At 35.0% G+C, this 20628-nt stretch overlaps 3 protein-coding genes and 1 long non-coding RNA gene across 4 annotated transcripts; all 4 read left to right on the forward strand.

Annotated features, from left to right (window-relative positions):
• On the forward strand, nucleotides 407–7348 carry LOC104710475 (alpha-mannosidase At3g26720-like). The gene is made up of 29 exons (XM_010427088.2): nucleotides 407–725; nucleotides 826–909; nucleotides 994–1082; nucleotides 1170–1344; nucleotides 1456–1575; nucleotides 1670–1753; nucleotides 1829–1900; nucleotides 1996–2109; nucleotides 2214–2314; nucleotides 2396–2489; nucleotides 2576–2743; nucleotides 2840–2929; nucleotides 3141–3206; nucleotides 3302–3358; nucleotides 3451–3670; nucleotides 3814–3947; nucleotides 4456–4518; nucleotides 4602–4661; nucleotides 4748–4819; nucleotides 4921–4968; nucleotides 5053–5172; nucleotides 5267–5332; nucleotides 5441–5553; nucleotides 5640–5724; nucleotides 5873–5983; nucleotides 6064–6159; nucleotides 6243–6290; nucleotides 6860–6928; nucleotides 7019–7348. The coding sequence occupies exons 1-29, from the start codon at nucleotides 519–521 to the stop codon at nucleotides 7262–7264; spliced, it is 3072 nt and encodes a 1023-aa protein (XP_010425390.1). The 5' UTR covers nucleotides 407–518; the 3' UTR covers nucleotides 7265–7348.
• LOC104710477 (RING finger protein 10) lies at nucleotides 13409–17320 on the forward strand. Its single transcript, XM_010427089.2, has 9 exons — nucleotides 13409–13737; nucleotides 14006–14055; nucleotides 14176–15486; nucleotides 15704–15792; nucleotides 16082–16184; nucleotides 16300–16404; nucleotides 16573–16696; nucleotides 16784–16957; nucleotides 17029–17320. The coding sequence occupies exons 1-9, from the start codon at nucleotides 13530–13532 to the stop codon at nucleotides 17178–17180; spliced, it is 2316 nt and encodes a 771-aa protein (XP_010425391.1). The 5' UTR covers nucleotides 13409–13529; the 3' UTR covers nucleotides 17181–17320.
• On the forward strand, nucleotides 18447–19001 carry LOC104710478. Its single transcript, XR_755012.2, has 2 exons — nucleotides 18447–18576; nucleotides 18701–19001. It is a non-coding gene; the product is annotated as an uncharacterized LOC104710478 (long non-coding RNA).
• On the forward strand, nucleotides 19331–20104 carry LOC104710479 (light-regulated protein-like). The gene is made up of 3 exons (XM_010427090.1): nucleotides 19331–19593; nucleotides 19671–19823; nucleotides 19920–20104. The coding sequence occupies exons 1-3, from the start codon at nucleotides 19394–19396 to the stop codon at nucleotides 19993–19995; spliced, it is 429 nt and encodes a 142-aa protein (XP_010425392.1). The 5' UTR covers nucleotides 19331–19393; the 3' UTR covers nucleotides 19996–20104.

The following is a 20628-nucleotide window of genomic DNA, read 5'->3' on the forward strand; positions in this document are numbered from 1 at the left end:
AGATGGATTGGGCTCAAGCATTATTACCCGATCCATGATAAATTAATGAATTCCTATATCTGACCTTTAAATACGATCAAAGAAACTTAAATAATACATCTACTCTATGTACTTAAAAAAAGAAAACAAAAGAATCATTAGCAATCATTCGAATTGATTTGGCTTACAATATAATTTGTCATCAAAACAATTAAACAACAACAATGGACCATTTTATCACTTCTCCTACAAGCAACTCTACACTATTTCAATTTAACGTTAATATATTGTCTCTTATTGGTTAGGAAGTGGATAAGATAAAGTCTAATAAAAATTAAAGTATTATTAATACCACAATTAAGTTAAGACCAAAAATATATTAAATTTAAGTGATAGTGATTACTCTTTTTTTTTTTTTTTTTTTNCTTCTTCGTCTTCTACAATATGTATAACACTCGTCTCTCTCTCTTCTACACATTGTTCTTCACGATCCTCACTGTAATCTTCTTCTTCTTCTTCTCCTGAGAGCTCTCCCTTCTATGGCGGTCAAATGTTTCTTCTCTTTCTATCTGATTCTAGCGGCGGTTGTAATCGGCGCCGTCAACTCCGAGTACATAGAGTACAACACAAAACCGAGAATCGTACCTGAAAAAATCAATGTTCACTTAGTTCCTCACTCACACGACGACGTTGGTTGGCTTAAGACCGTTGATCAGTACTACGTCGGTTCTAATAACTCCATTAGGGTAACTTTATTCACATCTCTCGCACTCTCTTTCCATGGATTCTGCGAATTTTTTTTTTTTAGGGATTTGATTTTGTTTTTGAATTTGATTTTTGAACCAGGGAGCTTGTGTACAGAACGTGTTGGATTCTGTAATCGCTTCGTTGCTTGATGATGAAAATAGAAAGTTTATTTATGTTGAGATTGTAAGATTCAGAAATATACCAAATGCGGAGATTTTTTTTTGGGTTTTTAAAAGTCTTGCTTAGTTGAATGGTGTGTATTTGTAGGCGTTTTTTGAAAGATGGTGGAGGCAACAAAGCAAAGCTAAAAAAGTTAAAGTCAAGAAGCTTGTTGACTCTGGTCAACTAGAGTTCATGTTAGTTTGATTTTGATTTTACTTTTTTTTTTGGATGTATGTATCTGTTGTTCTGTTGTGTTGATGTGTGTGTTTATTTATATATAGAAATGGTGGAATGTGTATGCATGATGAGGCGACTCCACATTATATTGATATGATTGATCAGACTACATTAGGCCATCAGTTTATTAAATCTGAGTTTGGTCAGGTTCCTAGAGTTGGTTGGCAGATTGATCCCTTTGGACATTCTGCAGTGCAAGCTTACTTACTTGGAGCTGAGGTATTATATTTACATTTGTTTGGTTTCGTTAGCTTCAGTATGTGAATGATTAGCCTATTTATCAGCTTTAAGTTAATTTTGACTGGACAACCCATTTGGTTTCTTCTACAGTTTGGCTTTGACTCGCTGTTTTTCGCTAGAATTGACTACCAAGACCGTGCAAAGAGATTAAGAGAGAAAACACTTGAGGTTATTTGGCAAGGTTCTAAGTCCCTTGGTTCGTCTTCACAGGTTAAAACCAACAAATTGCTCTGCTCACAGTCTTGTTCTGTTGTTTCCATTGTTTAGCTGGATTTGTGTCATTGCTGTTTGATGTTACTTGTAGATATTCACCGGTGTATTCCCAAGACATTACGACCCTCCTGATGGTTTCACATTTGAAATAAATGATGTATCAGCGCCAGTCCAGGTAAAAGCAGTTGAACATGCTGTGCTGTATTTGAACCCAGCTTGAACGTGCACTGATGAAGAATGTTGAATATAGGATGATCCTCTCCTTTTTGACTACAATGTTCAAGAGCGAGTCAACGACTTTGTAGCTGCAGCCCTTGCACAGGTAAGATCATACTGTTTTTTTCTTGAAATCAACAACAATATAAGAAACTTCACTAGGATATATTGTAGAATTTAACTTAGATTTCTCTTTTCAAGGTCAATGTAACCAGGACAAACCATATCATGTGGTTAATGGGAACTGACTTCCGTTACCAGTATGCATATTCATGGTTCAGACAGATGGACAAGTTTATACATTATGTTAACAAGGTAAAACTGATAATTTATATACTAGCAAATTCATATCAGTGGGATTTTACTATCGTCAATGTAAAAGATACCAATCTTTATCCCTTGTCGTCTGCACAATCCAGGATGGGCGTCTCAATGTTCTTTATTCAACACCATCTATTTACACCGATGCAAAATATGCAGCAAACGAATCCTGGCCCCTAAAGACTGATGATTTCTTCCCGTGAGTTTGATAGCTCGAGTTTTACTTTCTACAAATGCAAATACGTGTTGATTAAATAAATAATATATGCACTTGTGCCAGGTATGCGGACAAACCTAATGCATACTGGACAGGGTACTTTACGAGCAGGCCAGCCTTTAAGAAATACGTGAGGGATTTAAGTGGTTACTATCTGGTATGGCCTGATAATTTTTCTAACATTCATAGATTTGTAGTGTCATTTTGCTTCATTCTTACATGGTCTTTTATGTTTTCAAACAGGCAGCTCGACAATTGGAATTCTTGAGAGGTAGGAATAGTTCAGGACCAACAACTGATATGCTAGCCGATGCTTTGGCAATTGCTCAACACCATGATGCAGTTAGTGGTACACAAAGACAACACGTGGCTGCAGATTATGCTCTTAGACTCTCAATGGGTTACCTTCAGGTGTTTCTTTAGTTACGCATCTCATGTGTTGTTCATGCAATTTTTATTTCTCTTGTTGGTGCATCAGTTTAAGAACTTCTCTTTGATCATTACTAGGCCGAGAAGTTGGTTGCCTCTTCTCTTTCCTTTTTATCAGCAGCAAAATCAAGTACTGAAGGGAAGAATACTGGCACAAAATTTCAGCAGGTATTGTGCTTGTTTAAGATATTTCTAGGATTCCTATAATATGTGGCCGTGTACGTTGAGATCAAATTTGAGTGGTAATTATTTTCGCTTCCACAAAAGATGCTGTAAAGTTTTAGTAAGCTGCTTTGTCATTTTCATGAGCACTTTAATGGCTCAATTTCCAAAGACGTATAGCCTTCTAAGATTCTTATGTTTTGCATCATATTGGCAGTGTCCTCTGCTTAATATCAGTTACTGTCCTGCATCTGAAGCTCGTCTATCCACCGGGAAAAGCCTGGTAAATCTGTCAGACATGCTGACTTTTAGTGTATGAAGTTTTGGATCTCTCGGTTAGTTGTTCTATCTTCTTTTCACACTACTCTCTCCTTGTAGGTGGTTGTTGTTTACAACTCTCTTGGATGGAAACGAGAGGAAGTTGTCCGAGTTCCTGTTAGTATATATATTTTTTCCCTTGTTTATTATCCAATACTATCTGCCATTCATCCCAGCATTTACGAAATGTACATGATAATTTCTTTTAGGTGTCATCTGAAAATGTTATCGTGAAAGATGCATCTGGGAAAGAAGTCGTGTCTCAGCTTCTACCTCTTTCAGACATTACATTGAGAATAAGAAATGAGTATGTCAAAGCGTATCTAGGAAGATCACCAAGGAATACTGCAAAACATGTGCTTGCATTTACAGCTTCAGTACCACCTCTTGGGTTCAGCTCGTATGTCATCTCAGACACTGGACGAACATGTATGTTTCAGAATGTGAATTATAGGATCTTGAATACAAGTTCTTGTGTTCTGGCTCGACTAGTCACCATAACAATTGGTTCTCACTGATATCAACAGACGTTTTGTATTTACTTGCATCTCTGTTTTCTAATTTGATTTTAGCGCGTGGACCATCTGCGTCAGATGTTACTTCTGGAAGCATGAATCAAAATGTAGAAGTTGGCCAAGGAAATCTAAAGTTATTCTATTCAGAAGAGGGACTGAAAATGACTCGTTATTTAAGTACAAGAAATCAGGTGTGCCTTTTTTCTTAATCATAACTTCCCTATTTTCCCATTCGAGTATGTTAAAATCATCTGATGTTGATTTGTGGTTAATTTTAAGGTTACTGCAGAACAATCATATGCTTATTACATTGGAAGCAATGGAACTGACAAGGATCNGGTATGTTTCAAAATGTGAATTATAGGATCTTGAATACAAGTTCTTATGTTCTGGCTCGACTAGCCACCATAACAATTGGTTTTCACTGATATCACGTTTTGTATTTACTTGCATCTCTGTTTTCTAATTTTATTTTAGCGCGTGGACCATCTGCGTCAGATGTTACTTCTGGAAGCATGAATCAAAATGTAGAAGTTGGCCAAGGAAATCTAAAGTTATTCTATTCGGAAGAGGGACTGAAAATGACTCGTTATTTAAGTACAAGAAATCAGGTGTGCCTTTTTCCTTAATCAGAACTTCCCTATTTTCCCATTCGAGTATGTTAAAATCATCTGATGTTGATTTGTGGTAAATTTTAAGGTTACTGCAGAACAATCATATGCTTATTACATTGGAAGCAATGGAACTGACAAGGATCCACAGGTAGCTCAGTTCTTTATCAGATACAACTTTATCTATATCTTCTTGTCGTGTTTTAAACCGTTCTCTTCTCATTTATTTGTAAGGCTTCTGGAGCTTACGTTTTTCGACCAGATGGTGTGCTTCCGATTAAATCCGAAGGAGAGGTATTACATATAACCTGCATTTATAACCTTATTTCCTGACCGTATGTGAAAATACAAAAGAAAAGTAATTGTCTTGACTGAATCAGGCTCAATTGACTGTTGTTCGGGGGCCTTTATTTGATGAAGTGCACCAGGATTTTAACTCTTGGATATCACAGGTCATTTTCTCTTGCAAATATATATTGTTCTAGACTATTTTACTTACGTTACAGTAACTATAACTCTTGATTCATCTTGTGATGGTTCTGTTAATTTGCAGATTACCAGAGTGTACAAGGGAAAAAACCATGCTGAAATTGAGTTCACTGTGAGTGGATCTCTCTTTATCTTCACATGTCTTCGTGTTGAACTGATGAAGACAATTTTAGTCTTATTATTCCCTGCTTTCTAGGTTGGGCCTATACCAGCTGATGATGGTATTAGCAAGGAGGTTATCACTAAACTGACAACCACCATGAAGACAAATGGAACATTTTACACAGATTCTAATGGACGTGACTTCATCAAACGGGTATAGATGCAAACTTCATGTGTACAATAGTTTATTATTTTTGTAACAACTGTATTGCTTTTATTGTAACATACTTATTCATATTTTCTTGCAGATTCGGGACTTCAGAACAGACTGGGACTTGCAAGTGTACCAACCGGTTTCTGGGAACTATTATCCTGTAAGGCATCAAATCCATCTGAGATTCCTTCTCGTGATATACTAAGGTCTTGTACTTGACTGAGACGCATTATATCCACCTTTTCCATAACATACTTTTTTTTTCCAGATAAATCTCGGGATATACATGCAAGATAAAACCTCAGAGCTATCGGTATTGGTGGATCGTGCTGTAGGGGGCTCCAGCTTAGAGAACGGCCAGATCGAGTTGATGCTTCATCGGTCTGTCAACTAACTTTCTCTATATAATCAAGAAAAGTATATATTGTTTTGCTCGTGTTTCACCTCTTTTTGTTTCATTCGTGTAGGAGAATGCAGCATGATGATATAAGAGGTGTTGGCGAGATTCTTAATGAGACAGTCTGTCTCCCTGAAGGATGCAAAGGATTAACAGTAAGCTTAAGTTTTCATATCATTTTAAGCCGTCCAAGTTGCAACGTATCAGCTTTTAAGGGATCATGTAACAGAGCTTGTTCCAAGGTGGTACTTAATCGTTTTTTTAGCCTAAAATAGTTTGGATAACTTTTGAGTTGTTTTGCAGATACGAGGGAAGTTTTATGTACAGATAGATAAACCTGGAGATGGGGCAAAATGGCGTCGAACATTTGGTCAAGAAATTTATTCACCACTACTTCTAGCATTCACAGAACAGGTTGCTCTTGAAAACGAAATATTTACTTCTCTCCTCTTTTAGGTAGTGAAGTGAGATTAGGTATTTATTTCTTTTTGTAGGAAGGAGATAGTTGGATTAATTCACATCAGACGACTTTCTCAGCATTTGAACCGTCATACTCATTACCTAAAAACGTCGCATTACTCACGCTCCAGGTTAGTTGGATTGTGTACTGTACTGTATATGTCATAGACGTTTTATTATTTGACCACACTATGATTAATTTTGACATGTCCAGGAGTTGGAAAATGGGGAAGTTCTTTTAAGGCTTGCTCACTTATTCGAGGTTCTTACTTATCCTCTCTCTAATATGTTCCCACCATTAATCTGTTATGGCTATGTGCTTTTTGGTTGTGGAAATGAAGTTACTATGGCAGTTAAGATAGCAAATGATTAGAAATATTGACAAACTTGGAATACTTAGAAAACCCATCCAGGAAACCAAAACAATTTATTGTATAGAGTTAGTTCTTAACACAAATATATAGAGTTAGTTCTTAACACAAATATATAGAGTTAGTTATTGTATAGGTGTATTTTTTACCTAAGGTCAAACTGTTTTCAACTTTTCGTGCTTATATTCCAAAAATGCTGCTATGTCATTTCTGACGACGATTAAGTTTGGATTTTCTTATTAATCCCACATGTGAAATAAGATGAGACCTGAAGTAATATAGAAGGGACTTGGTCCTGTCCAATTGGTTTTAAATTGAAAACCCATGAACTTTTGACAGTTTCGCTTTTTTGGGAAATTTTGGGCCTCTAAGCAGCGGTTAAAATCTGAATTTGATTTCTCTTAATGGTTTTCATCTTAGTTGAGTCCTTTTGAGTTACTGTCTTGTTAACCTTGTGAAGGTTGGTGAGGATAGTGAGTACTCAGTTATGGCAAAAGTAGAGCTGAAGAAACTATTCCACAACAAAAAGGTACGCGAAGAACAAGAAGATCCATCTCATATTTGTGTCACTGTGTTTTAACAAAAACAACTGCTGTTCTATTTTAACTTGTTTGAACAGATAAGCCAAGTGAAAGAGACAAGTCTTTCAGGGAACCAAGAGAAGGCGCAGATGGAGAAGAGAAGGCTAATCTGGAAAGTAGAAGGCTCGGCCGGGGAAGAAGTAAAAAGGGGAGGAGCGATGGACGCAGAGAAGCTAGTGGTTGAGCTAGTTCCGATGGAAATTCGAACATTCTTAATCAAGTTTGATGATCACATTGAAATGGTTGGTGATAGTGACAGGGACAGCAACAACTTACGTGAATAAAACGGTTTCAATTGTTCTTAGATGGTCATTTGTTACGACTTTAAACCGGGTATGATGACTTCATTTATGTGTGTTGACTGTTGACACCTTTTTTTAACTTATTAATAGGATAGTCAACACCTTTTTTTTTTTTTTTTTTTTTTTTNAAACAATGTTTCGGGTAATTAGTCAATCAAATATGCAACATTCAAAGTCTTAACTTTCCTTCAAAAACTAAAATGGCTAAGTTACCAAACTAGGGGATCGACTAAAACATTCAAAGTACTAAACTTTCGTTGAACAAATACAATGAGCTAAGTTTCTCTACCAAACATCCAATGAAGATTCAACAAAAATGCAAAGACGTTGTATTTTTTCAACCAAATATATTTCAATGGAGTATATTTCTTCCAAAAAAAATGAGGTATTAAACGTCCTAATAAAAAATAGATCGGATACTTTGTGGCTTTTTTCTCAGAATTAAACATAATAAATTTATGTTGCTTTGTTTCTACTAAAAATATATGCCAAACTTCTTCTTTGTATCAAATTACTGACCAGTTCTTCTCAAGCCAAATTTCTCTATATAACTAAACCTTAAACCCTCTTCTTTTCTCTTTTTTTGGTTAAGTATATAATAATTTTCTTTTGCTATACGGATATGGGAACTTATGAATTCTTCGTATGTTTCTTCATGCCCTCTCTTTCACTCTATTTCAAAGATGCATGTTTATCTGATGTACTCTTTTCAATACCTCACTTTCACTATGTTTGAAATGGGTATCTACAAACAAAGTTATCTCCTTTACATTGTCATACTAGATGGTTGCCCACATGATCATGGATGATGTATTTTTAGGGTTTTATATAATTTTATTGATTTTTGATTATGATAGAATCATATATATATATATATATGATTTGATTGTTTGATACATATATCGAGATTAGTTTTCATTAAATTCTATATTAAATATAAATTGTAGGTGTGATTCTTTATATATGGCAGCAAATAAGTCATTTTTCTTGGTTCTTTGAAATGTTGAACAAAAAATTTATTATTCATAATAAAATTTTGTTCATCTTATTATGAGAAACATTTTTTTTCTCCAAAAGAATGGACGAAGAGAACAAATTCCATGTTACTAAAAATTCATAAAAAAATCCATTAATATTTACATATTTAGTATCTAATACCATATTTCTCGAGAAAAATCCTCAAACGGTTTCTAACACCATAAAACTGAACACATATTACATATAATTATATGTTTTCCAACTAATTTCTCTGATAAGATTTTGTATTTACGTAACATCATACATATATTTATAATATGAAAAAGTAAATAAAAATAAAAAATAAGCAAAACATATGTAAAAAATAAGAAAACATATGTAAAATATAAACAAAACATAAGTAAAATATTTTTACATATGTGTTTCTATAACAAATAAATAGACTCTTAGATGTCATACCATATAGTATGATGACTTCATTTATATGTGTTGACACCTTTTTTAACTTATTAATAGGATAATCAACACCTTTTTTTTTTTTATTCGCAGAAGTCAGAACAATGTTTCGGGTAATTAGTCAATCAAATATGGAACATTCAAAGTCTTAACTTTCATTCAAAAACTAAAATGGCTAATTTACCAAACTAGGCGATCGACAAAAACATTCAAAGTATTAAACTTCGTTCAACAAATTAAATGAGCTAAGTTTCTCTACCAAACATCCAAATTTCAACAAAAATGCAAAGACGATGTATTTTTCTACCAAATATATTTGGATAGAATATATTTCTTCCAACAAAAAAATAAGATATTAAACGTCCAAATAAAACATAGATGGGATATTTTCTGGCTTTTTCCCAGGATTAAATGTAATAAGTTTACGTTTCTTTGTTTTAGATGAGAGTGTTTCTACTAAAAATATATGCCAAACTGCTTCTTTGTATCAAATTACTGACCATTTCTTCTCAAGCCAAACTTCTCTATATAACTGAACCATAAACCCTCTTCTTTTCTCTTTTTTTGGTTAAGTATATAGTAATTTTCTTTTTCTATAAAGATATGGGAACGTATGAATTCTTCGTATGTTTCTTCATGCCCTCTCTTTCACTCTATTTCAAAGATGCATCTTAATCTGATGTACTCTTCTCAATACCTCACTTTCACTATTGTTCCTCGGTAACGTGTTTGAAATGGGTATCGACAAACAAAGTTATCTCCCTTACATTGTCATACTAGATGGTTGCCCATGTGATCATGGATGATGTATTTTTAGTTTTTTATATAATTTTATTGATTTGTGATTATGATAGAATCATATATATATGATTTGATTGTTTGATACATATATCGAGAATAGTTTTCATTAAATTCTATATAAAATATAAATTGTAGGTGTGATTCTTTATATATGGCAGCAAATTAGTCATTTTTCTTGGTTTTTTGAAATGTTGAACAAAAAAGTTATTATTCATAATAAAATTTTGTTCATCTTGTTATGAGAAACAATTTTTTCTCCAAAAGAATGGACGAAGAGACCAAATTCCATGTTACTAAAAATTCATAAAAATATCCATTAATATTTACATATTTAGTAATACCATATTTCTCGAGAAAATCCTCAAACGGTTTCTAACACCATAGAACTGAACACATATTACATATAATTATATGTTTTCCAACTAATTTCTCTGATAAGATTTTGTATTTACGTAACATCATACATATATTTATAATATGAAAAAGTAAATAAAAAAATAAAAAATAAGCAAAACATATGTAAAATATTAGAAAACATATATAAAATATAAACAAAACGTAAGTAAAATATTTTTACTTATGTGTTTTTATAACAAATAAAATAGACTCTTAGATGTCATACTATATTTTTTACTGCGATGTTAGCATTTTATTAGTTCATTAATTTTCATATAAAATTTAAATACAAGTTTCACGTGGTTATTCATCTTACTTTCAAACATATAATATATTATATAATACTCTATTGATAAAAATAAAAGATTAGGAAATATAAAATTGGATTAATATTTAGTGCTGTATAACTGTTTTATGTGTTTCCAAAATAGATCCTTAGTGAATTTTTAATTAATCTTAATTAAACTAATAGAATTTATATATTAAAATTAAATAAAATGGCACATGTCAAAAGATTATGAAACTAAAATAAATATCAGCTTCTCATATATTAGATTTTGTGGAAACCTTACTTTATTATATAAGTGATAACTCTCTAATTTACATGTTTTTAGCATACTTTTTTGTCTATATTTTGCATTGTTCATACCTCTAATTTAGCATTTTTAGGCCATTAACTGTAGGAATTCACTTTTAGAGCATTTAGGGTGTTGCATTTCTGCATTTGCATATTTTGGATGAAAACAGGTGCTAAAGAGCCAAAAATAGGGAAAAATAAGGACAACTCGAGCATGTACCCGAAGAAGCCATCGAGCTATAAGAACAAGTCTGAACCCCAACACGATCGAGGAAGATCCAAGAGCATGAAGAGCAACCCGAAGATCCACCCGAGGAGTAACCCGACTTCACCCTCATGTACCCCATCGAGTAGACCATCGGGTAAGTCTGGGAAGCTAGGTCAAATGGGTTTCCATATATAAACCCCCTCTTCCCCTAGCTCGCAAACGAGCACGCCGCAGACCCTCAAACCAGAGAGCGAGAGCTTCTGTGAGATAACTGAGCGACTCAACATTTTTCTTCTTGTTTTGCATTTTTATTTTGTAGTTTTCTTAGATTTTTATCCCTTACTCTTTCTACTCTACTCTATCTTTTAATACAATGTCATTTTTATTTATTTTGATTGCTTTGTTATTCGTTTCTATGTCCGAGTAGTGTAGTAAAGTTTCTAGGGATGGGATAGATGATTTTGTGTTCTTGATCGGTTAGGATGCTTTAGTTGATTGTAAATGATTGATAGATTTCCTTCTAGGTTGGTGTTCTTAATGCTGTCAACAGACCGAAAGGTTGAGATTAGATCTAGGGCGTTTACAAATGCTACAGGCCGAAAGGAGTAGATAAAATGCTTGATTTAGCCAATGCTAGAGGTTTACTTAACTCTGAGTAACAAAATTAGATGAGTTTAAGTCTACTGACAATAATGAATCGTTCTTAATGCCTGCTTGTTCATATTGCTAGTGCGACAGTGTGGTAATGTGTTCAAGGTTGATTGTTGCTAGTGCGAAAGTGTGGTGACAAGGTCTTAGAGGTTCATTGTCTAGGAAATAATTGCTTGAGGCATGTAAGGCATCCGTACTGGTCTAGAACACTTAGGATTCGATTACCCCCATCCTTAGGAACTTTCGTATTTTATTTATTTGCATTTCTTTCACTTACTCGACTACTTACCCGATCAGGTACACGATAACCTGTATCGAGTAATACCTCGAGCTGTTCATATCTCACTTGCATACTCGATCACCCCACTCGATCCTGTACTCGATTGCTTGCATCGAGTGCTTAGGTCGTGTGGTTTACTTGTTTATATTCTTTTATTTTGTTTATTTTAGGATTGTTAAAACTAAAACCCTAATTGCTTGGCTTGACTTGTATTGTACTGATCATATCCTTCCTGCTAGCAATACAGAACCATTTGGATTGATAACCCTTTGTACTACAAATGCATAGGGGATTGATACCCTGGGTGAAAACGTGTCTATCAATAAGATGTTGTACAAAAATTACCGTATAAGTTTGGTCGCCTATAAAAGTATCTCGTTTTGAAGATAGTATAAATTTTCTGTTTGTTATGAAGATATCAAACCATAATTTAGTTTTGTGTGATAATTACACGGACATGATCATTTTGGTCCACCGGCCTTCCTTATAATGGAACCAGAAGAAGAAATAGCCAAGTTTATGCAATTCTTCTCAAAAATGGGAATTTTGTACTCAGAGATTCCTTTAGAAATGTTTTGTGGCAGAGCTTCGACAACCCGTCAAATACCTGACTGCCCGGAGCTAAGATATGGCTTGCAACGTGAAGCGTCAATGCTTAAAGATCTAGAGGTCCAAGACAAAATATTGAAGATTGTGGGTTTTTTTTTTTGGTATAAGAAAAAAACAGAAAAATGTATCGAAACTTTTTTTTTTGTTCAACAAAAGATTAGTTCAAACAAGCCAATGGGAGGTAAATTGTTTACATACAAAACATTATGCGGAGATGTGCGCGCATGGCGTGCCAAACAATCCGCTTTTACATTTGCATTTCTAGGAATAAAAGATAAAAGAAAAAGAAGAAAATTTATCCTTGTCCATCTTGATATCGTCGAGGTATGTCGAGAACGCTGATCAGTCATGTGGCGAAGACACCATCTTCACCAAGTCTGAACAGTCTGAGTAGAAAGCCACGTCCCAGTAGTCATGCACGATAATACACCGCATAGCCCAAATGAAAGATTCGACTTCGGCATGTAATGGGGAAAGGCTCCACCGGAAATTGATAGCTCCCATGCTTGGCGTCGGATCCTGAAACTGGGTACAGAACCATCATGCACTGGCAAACGAATCACCAGCTTTCCAAGATCCATTAACAAAACAACGGTAGTCTGAAAAGGAAGTGGTAAGGTTCTCGGGTCAAAACAAAAAAGTCCTAATCGGTTATTTTTAGTTACATTTGGGTATTTTTGATTAATTTGATTCGGTTAAATTAGGTATTGGTAAAACCCGATCTAAACAATTCCCCGAACCGAAAGCAAACAAATCCAAATCAAACAAGTTTTGATCGGTTAAACCGAGAGAACCGTAACGGTTAACCAAAATTCTCAGTTTGAGTCAAAATCTCATCGTTAAATAAATGAATCAGCTGTGGTCGGTCGGTATTTCGGGTGATGCAAGCTGCAACTGTGATCTACCATTAGTTTAAGTTTAACCAGTAAAACTTTTAAGCATCGCGTGAATTAAACTTTTAACCATTTGTTAGACTTTATTAAACTGGAGTACATGACAAAAGAACCGAACACCAAAAAGTACAAACGATGGTTATTACTTATTACATAGTTTAAAGTTTAACCTGCTGTCTTTAAAAAGATTCGGTATATCCACCCGCGAACAAAAGGAATCATATTACGGGTTAACGGATCCGGGTCGGGTACTACACGGAGCGATCATAAAAAAAAAAAATCAAACAGACGACGACGAGTTTCTTGGCCTTGGGTTAAAAAAAAAAATATCTCTCTGTACGCAGAAGAAGCGGTGGCTCTGAGCCGGCGAAGTTTTATCTCTCATCCCTAAAATTTTCATGTCCATCTTGCCTTCACCGCATAATCAAGGTCACAATTCGTCTTCTTCTAATACAGATTCCTCTCTAAACCCTAGCTTTGAGCATGGCGACAACTCTTCTTCTCTCTCTCCTCTTCCCACCTCTCCTCCTTCCCGGATCTCTTCCACCGGAACTCGATTCGTCGAACATTCTGAACCCACTTCTGATTTCTCCGGTGGCTCTCGAGGTAAGGAAGATTGATTGATAAACTCAACTTACCCCTAAATTTTAGGGTTTTTTTTTGTACATTGAACTCGTCAATTTGGTTTAGTTTTTAGGGCTTTTTTTTTTACATTGAAAGGCAGCTTATTTGGTTGAGTTTTGATTTGGGTTTTTAGGGTTTCTTTGAAAAATTTCAGCTTTTTAAAAATGTTTGTTATAAAAATTCAGCTTTTTAAAAATGTTTCTTTTAGGGTTTCTCACTTCTTGTCTCAATTTTGAATTTTGAACTGTAGAACCGATTGCTGCAGCTGAGGAGGGACATAGCCGTGGATCTTCCAAAGAGGTAAACTTTAGTTGCTTTCTCAGTAAATGATGAGTCTTTAAAGTCTTTTAAGAAACAAATCTAGTTTGCTTTTCATTTTTTGTTGAATGGTCGGTTCGTTGTTGTTTCTATGCTCTGCAGATGACGCAAATTGGAGCAGTGAAGGAGAGTTTTTCCCCACCTAATGCTGATAAACGTGACCATTTTCGATATGATGGTCGAAGGAATAGGTCTAGAGGAAGAGGTACTGGAGGAGGAGCTGCTGGTTCTTCTTCTTCTCAATTGCAGCATAACACCGGACATTATAATTCTCCTAGAGGCGGTGTTACGCATCATAATCCAACTGGTAGAAGAGCTAATATGATAAGTGGGAACCATTTACTGAACTTTCAGTATGATCCGATTTCGCCGCCACAATCTAGAGGTCCTCCTCCGCCTCAAAGAAAGCAACAGTACAAGGGAAGGCCTTATAACAAGGATATGTTTCTTAAGGCCAATTACAAGTTTGTTGTCTTGGATACTGGAGATCATTCTCCTGATTCTATGGATCCTGACAAAACACTGCAGTGGGATAATATTATTTGTGTAAGGTATTCTACTCCGTCCACTGTGCAGTGTCCGATTTGCTTGGAGTATCCTCTATGTCCGCAGATAACTTCCTGTGGGCATATCTTCTGTTTCCCATGTATTCTACAGTATCTGTTGACGGGTATGGATAACCACAAGGCAGATTGCTTCAAGAGGTGTCCATTGTGCTTCGTGATGATTTCTCCAAGAGAGTTATACACTGTTTATATTGAAAACGTCAAGCAGTATTCTGTAGGAGATCCCGTCGAGTTTGTACTTTTGACCCGCAAGAAAGATTCTTTTGCTCCCACCCGAAAAGTTGAGTATGAGTCGACTGTTACTAGTGGTGATAATGAGATATATGATCCGTTTTCAAAGTTCATTTTCACCCAAGATGTTGATCTTTCTGTCAAACAAGCAGTTTCAGAGTTAGATTCTTGGATTACAAGGGCAGATCCTGGACTTGTTGAAGACTTGGAGAAGCACCTATATGTAAATGCTGCTTTGGATCGTTTGGAGCAGAGAAGAATGTACTGGAATGAGCATAGGCTCTCTTATTACAGCAAATTGAACACACCAGCTAGAAATCGGACACAATCATCTTCACCTCCTGATGTTTCTCGAGTTGGTTATCAAGCACCAAGCTGGGCGCATGGAGCAACAGCTAGCGGTTCCAACAATCAAGAGAAATCAATTGAAGATTCTTCAGTAGATAAGTCAGATGGGGAATCTCAATTTAGTTTGGAAAAGAGTTGTGATAGTGGTCATCCTCTAGAAGACCAAGACGCACCGTCATCGTCCTCATTTAATGGAAGTAAAGGTTTCATGTCGCACCAAAATGACACCAAAGACCTGAAGGACAACGATGCATACAACTTTTATCAGGTAATGTTGTGTTTGCATAAAGTACTAATGAGCTGCATGATGATTGTTCCATTGCTATGGGATGGTCGTTTAATATACTAGAGTCCGATTCTTTTATATGAAAATAAATGTTATTAATAATTAAGGTGTTTTGTTGTTATCAAAAGTAATTGTGGTGGTGTATATGTAAGATGCTCAAGATGTCTTACCTTTGTGCTCTGGTTGTGTACCTATACAGTCTGTTGATGGTCAGCACATTATCCTTCACACTTTGAATGTGAAGTGCCTTCTTCATCACTATGGCAGCTATGACTTTCTTCCACCAAGGTAAGAGTCCATGTCATTTATGCACTACAATTCTCGTATGCCAAAGACTATGGAATAGGTTGCAATGGAAGCGTCTTCGTTACCTAATCATTTCTGCATGGATTTGTGATACTGATTCAAAAGTGTATGATGTATGGCTCCTTAGTTTATGAAATCAGGCATTGGTGATATATAGAAAGATTGAATTGTTTATTTAGTATGAAAATCAATAAAAATTGTTCAGCGAAAAAGTTATTCTCTGTAGTTTGTTATTCCAGTTGTGTTCTGATTCCAATTTTTGAAATGACAGAGTGAGTGGAAAGATACTGGAAATGGAGACTGTTACCCAGTCGGAAGCCTTAAGGAGACGTTACCGCTTCTTGAGCCATTTTTCTTTAACAACTACATTTCAGGTTTATTTTCCATTGGTTGCTCCCATCATTTATTCATTTGGTTCTACCTGCAGCAAATGTTGCTATGTCTTGACGTTTTTCTCATGAGGTTATCCTCGGTTTGGTAATTTTTCAGATATGTGAGATTGATATGAGGAATTCCTTGCCTCATGATGCCTTTGCTCCATTTATAGATGAAATCAAGAAGCGTGAGAAGCAGAGGAAAGACCGTGCTAGGAAGGTATTCCTCTTTCTTAACCATGAAAAACAACTCGTGGTCTCTTTGTCTAAAATCTTTCAGATTCCAACCTCATGGGCTTTGTTTGTTCACTTTTGTCTTACTTTCTCCAAAATTCCATGGTTAAAAGGAGAAATCAAGGCTAACAACTCATTTAATGTCCATTTTCAGGAGCAAAAAGATAAAATTAAAGCTGAAGTAGCTGCAGCTGCAGAGCTTGTTGTACCATTGATGGCCAGTTTTGGGCAGTCGTCTCATAATGACTTTCCTCCATATTCCTTGGATGACTTTGAAGGTAAATAATAGGAAATCTCTCGTCTGCTAATTGGATTTGAGGTTAAGTGATCTAATTAGAAAGCTTTTGTGTTGTGTCTGTTTTTAGCCCTTGGGAACTCTGCCCCAATATCATCTAGCCCTCCAAACATCGGAGAGCGAAATTCCTTTTCACATGTGACAAGGCACGGTTTTGCAGCAGGCCATGACTCCCCCAACTTGAATAACGATCCAACAAACGTTCAAAGCAGCAGCAGTAGTGAAGTTGCTAATGCAACCACAGGTAACCAACCACTGATTCTAGCTCTGCAGATTCTTTTAGCATTGTCTGATGACCCCTAAACATGTTTTCAGGTGCAAGAAACACAAACATGACATCGTTCGCTAGTGTAACATCAAGAACAACAGCACCAAGCGCACCAGCCGCAACAATCAAAGAACCCGGAAAGAGAGGGAAGAAACAGAGCCGGGTACTTTTGTCGACAACAAGTGTACGCCGTTACTGAGTAGACTTTAAAAATGCTATGGATTTGTGTATGTATAATAATCTTTTCATCTAAGAAGAAATACTGAATAAAGAAAAAAACAGACGATGTGGATGTGGTGAGTAAGTTAAATTTGAACTTTGGATTTGTTTCTTTTTTCACTGTGCACTGTTTATATGGATGTGAGTTTGATCTCCTTGGCTAAGTGTAAAATCCTTTCATCAAACTTCATCATGTAGAGGTTTTATATATCTCAGAATTAGTTGACATCAACGTAGAGAAGTAATGAGAATCTGATGTAGGAAATTTCAGAATAAGAAATAAATATTAATTTTTTGAGTTGTACCAAAAAAAACCTGAACAAACAAATACATCACAATCCATACTACTATTTCATGACTATTTTCATCACAAACATCTCCAGTTTAAGCCTCGATTTAACTTATGAATCATTGGAAATTCTCATAAGAATAACTCTTAAAATAAAGTAAAAAAATAGAGAATAACGATAAAAGGACAATATGATTTAAAAAGTTGTTTAATCTTGGTGTTTAATTAAGTTATATAGTGTTTAAAGATAAAAGATACATGTAAATTTGAAAAGTGACCAAAGGTGACTTCTCAGATATTCTCATAAAAAAGCTCTTTTTTTTTGGGTTTTATATTGAGGTTGTTTTTTATTTAATAAAGCAAATTTTTAATTTGGAGTGGGACTGGTTTTTGGTTAGAAGGAAGAGAATCTAAAAGGATAAAATTAGATAAAGAGAAATTGTATCATGTTTATAAGATATCGACACAACTCTCTATATCTACCAATAGAAATTGAAAACAGCAAAAAATAGAAATTGATACTTTTATGAAATATTTAAAGTATGAAAATTTGGTTGACTATATGACAACTTAAATATTTTCCATATTTACACTTTTAATATTATATATATATATATATATATATATATTAAGTCTTATATTTACAAATTACAACAACTCAGTAAAACAACAAGAAGCATCCTTTTAGACCTCAGACATCCAAACCATGAAATCATCACAAATAGTTGTATTCTGCATAGTCATGTTCTCCCTCTTTGCTTTACATGAGTGCACGTATAGGTTTTTATAAGATTATGATTTGGGGATGGCTGATGATGACGATGGATAGAGAGAGTCAGCGATTGAAGAAGATAAATTGTGTCATGTTTATAAGAGACATGTGGCAGCATTTCCAGTATTTATTAGATAAGATATCTAGACAAATCTATCTACAAAGTAATATATATAGATATTAAGTCTTCTATTTAGAAATTACAACAACTCAGTAAATCAATAAGAATCATCCCTTTGAGACATCCAAACCATGAATCATCACAGATAGTTGTAATCTGCATAGTCATGTTCGCCCTCTTCCCTTTACATGAGTGTACGTATAGTTTTTAAAAAAAAAACTTATTTTATAAATCAGATATGCACATCAAAATCGATTTTTTTTTTTTTTTTTTTTTTTTTNCGTCAAAGTTGTGATTGTGTTTCAAATAATTGTGTAGGTGGGAGGATGGATGTTGGAGAGATAGAGAAACTAAGTCTCAATCAAGGTCAACCAGACTGTAGACAAGAAAGACATAACAACTTGGATTGTTAGTGCTGCCATGAGAAGGGAAAAGAAACGATTCAATGTTGGGTACTAATATTAATTCCGGACGCTAAACGATACAATGCTTACTCTCTTGTCCACCCCAGAACTAAAACCTTATAATAATCGAATAAGAATGTATCATGCTTATTTCATTTCAGACTCTCCAAAACATTACTATATTGCTTAATCTCAAATCATATGATTCTTGCTGACTCAGAGTACTTGAGAAAAATACACACACACACACACACACACAAAATTCCAAAAAAGATTGGATAAAATTTCTTCCAAGGGTAGTGGTGTGGTGGATACCTATCCAGTGATTTTCATTCTCACATGTTACATACAAAGCCTCAACCTTATCCTTTCATAAATATCTCTTCCTTTTGTTTCAAACATTTTTTTATCTTCTTTGTCGGACCAGTGAGTGATTTGAGGCCGTTGGATTATCAATTATTGAGTCAATAAAACTAAAATCTTACGACCTAAGTGAAAGAAAAATAATTCTTCTCTGTTTTGGCTATAAATAAAGCATATACTGTTCCAAAACAGAACCAAAATATCTAAAATCACTAAACCAATCTTTCTTACACAAAGAAAGAAAATGCAGGGAGCTCTTTACATCAAACCAACCATTCTACTTCCTCTTCCTTCTTCTTCAGTTTCTTCTCCAAAGTTCAGTCTTCTTCTTCCTCACGCAACTAAAGCTTCAAGACTCTCATCTCTCAGATCAAACAACGCATCATCATCATCTCCTTCAACATCTGATCCTAACACCATCGACTACAACTCCTCCATCCTTTCGTAAGTCCTTAGATCACTACTTCCCCCTCTTCTCAACTCTACTACTGACTCGTTAACATCTTTATTATTGTACTTAGTGTTTTCCCAGCTGAAGCATGCGAAGTAATCAGCGGATACGCTTGTTCTGCTGACATTTACCCTGAAGTCAAGCTCGAATCAAAGCCCGTCTCACGCCCCGTGGTTTCAGAGCCTGTTGACAGAGAATACGAAGAGTATAACAACACCAAAACGTAAAACTTCACTTTTTAAAAAAACCCTTTTCATTTTCTTAACCTCTGTTTCAATTTTAAAATCTCTGATTTTGTGTGTTTCTTGTGACTACTTAGCGTTTTCCGCGAAGAGGCCTGCGATGATCTTGGTGGAGAATTCTGTGAACCTGACTATCAAAAAGATGCCAATTAGAAGAAACAATATTTTTATGTGATGTTGTGAATACAATGTGTTTGTATCTTTACAAAGTCTCTAATAACCACCCCCTTAATTTATGAAATCTAGCTTCTTACTAGCTAAATCAAGATTGAACTTATGAATCAGGGACCAGAGTTCCCAAACTTACATCAAACAGTAAACGTTTGAATACTTGATAAAAGGGGCTAGATCAAAGCTCAGCTCTTTAGTTACCTTGAAAATAACGTCAAATTAGTAATAATATTAATGAAAATTAGTAAACATAATAATAATAATAAGGGTGAGTTACTAGAATATTGCATAAAAGTTTCCTTATTACAAAAGTAACATACAATTGTTTGTAATGACTAGACTAACACCTTGTACCTATACTACCTCTGAAACTAGTGTTGAGAAAAAACGTAATTACGGCTAATGCCATTAGAAAAAAAAAAAAACATTGGAAGTTGGGACTAAGTCTACCGATCCTTTGATGGTAGATTTATACACGTGGACTGATTAAAGGTGTACGTCAGATATTTTTGGTACACTTAGTTGTAGTCTTGGTACACTTATCGGTCACTGTAGATGGTACACTTAGTTGTAGTGTTGGTACACTTATCGGTGGACGTACATGAAATCGATTCG

Source organism: Camelina sativa, chromosome 9 (genome assembly GCF_000633955.1).
Source record: "Camelina sativa cultivar DH55 chromosome 9, Cs, whole genome shotgun sequence".
Classification (NCBI taxonomy): Eukaryota; Viridiplantae; Streptophyta; class Magnoliopsida; order Brassicales; family Brassicaceae; genus Camelina; species Camelina sativa.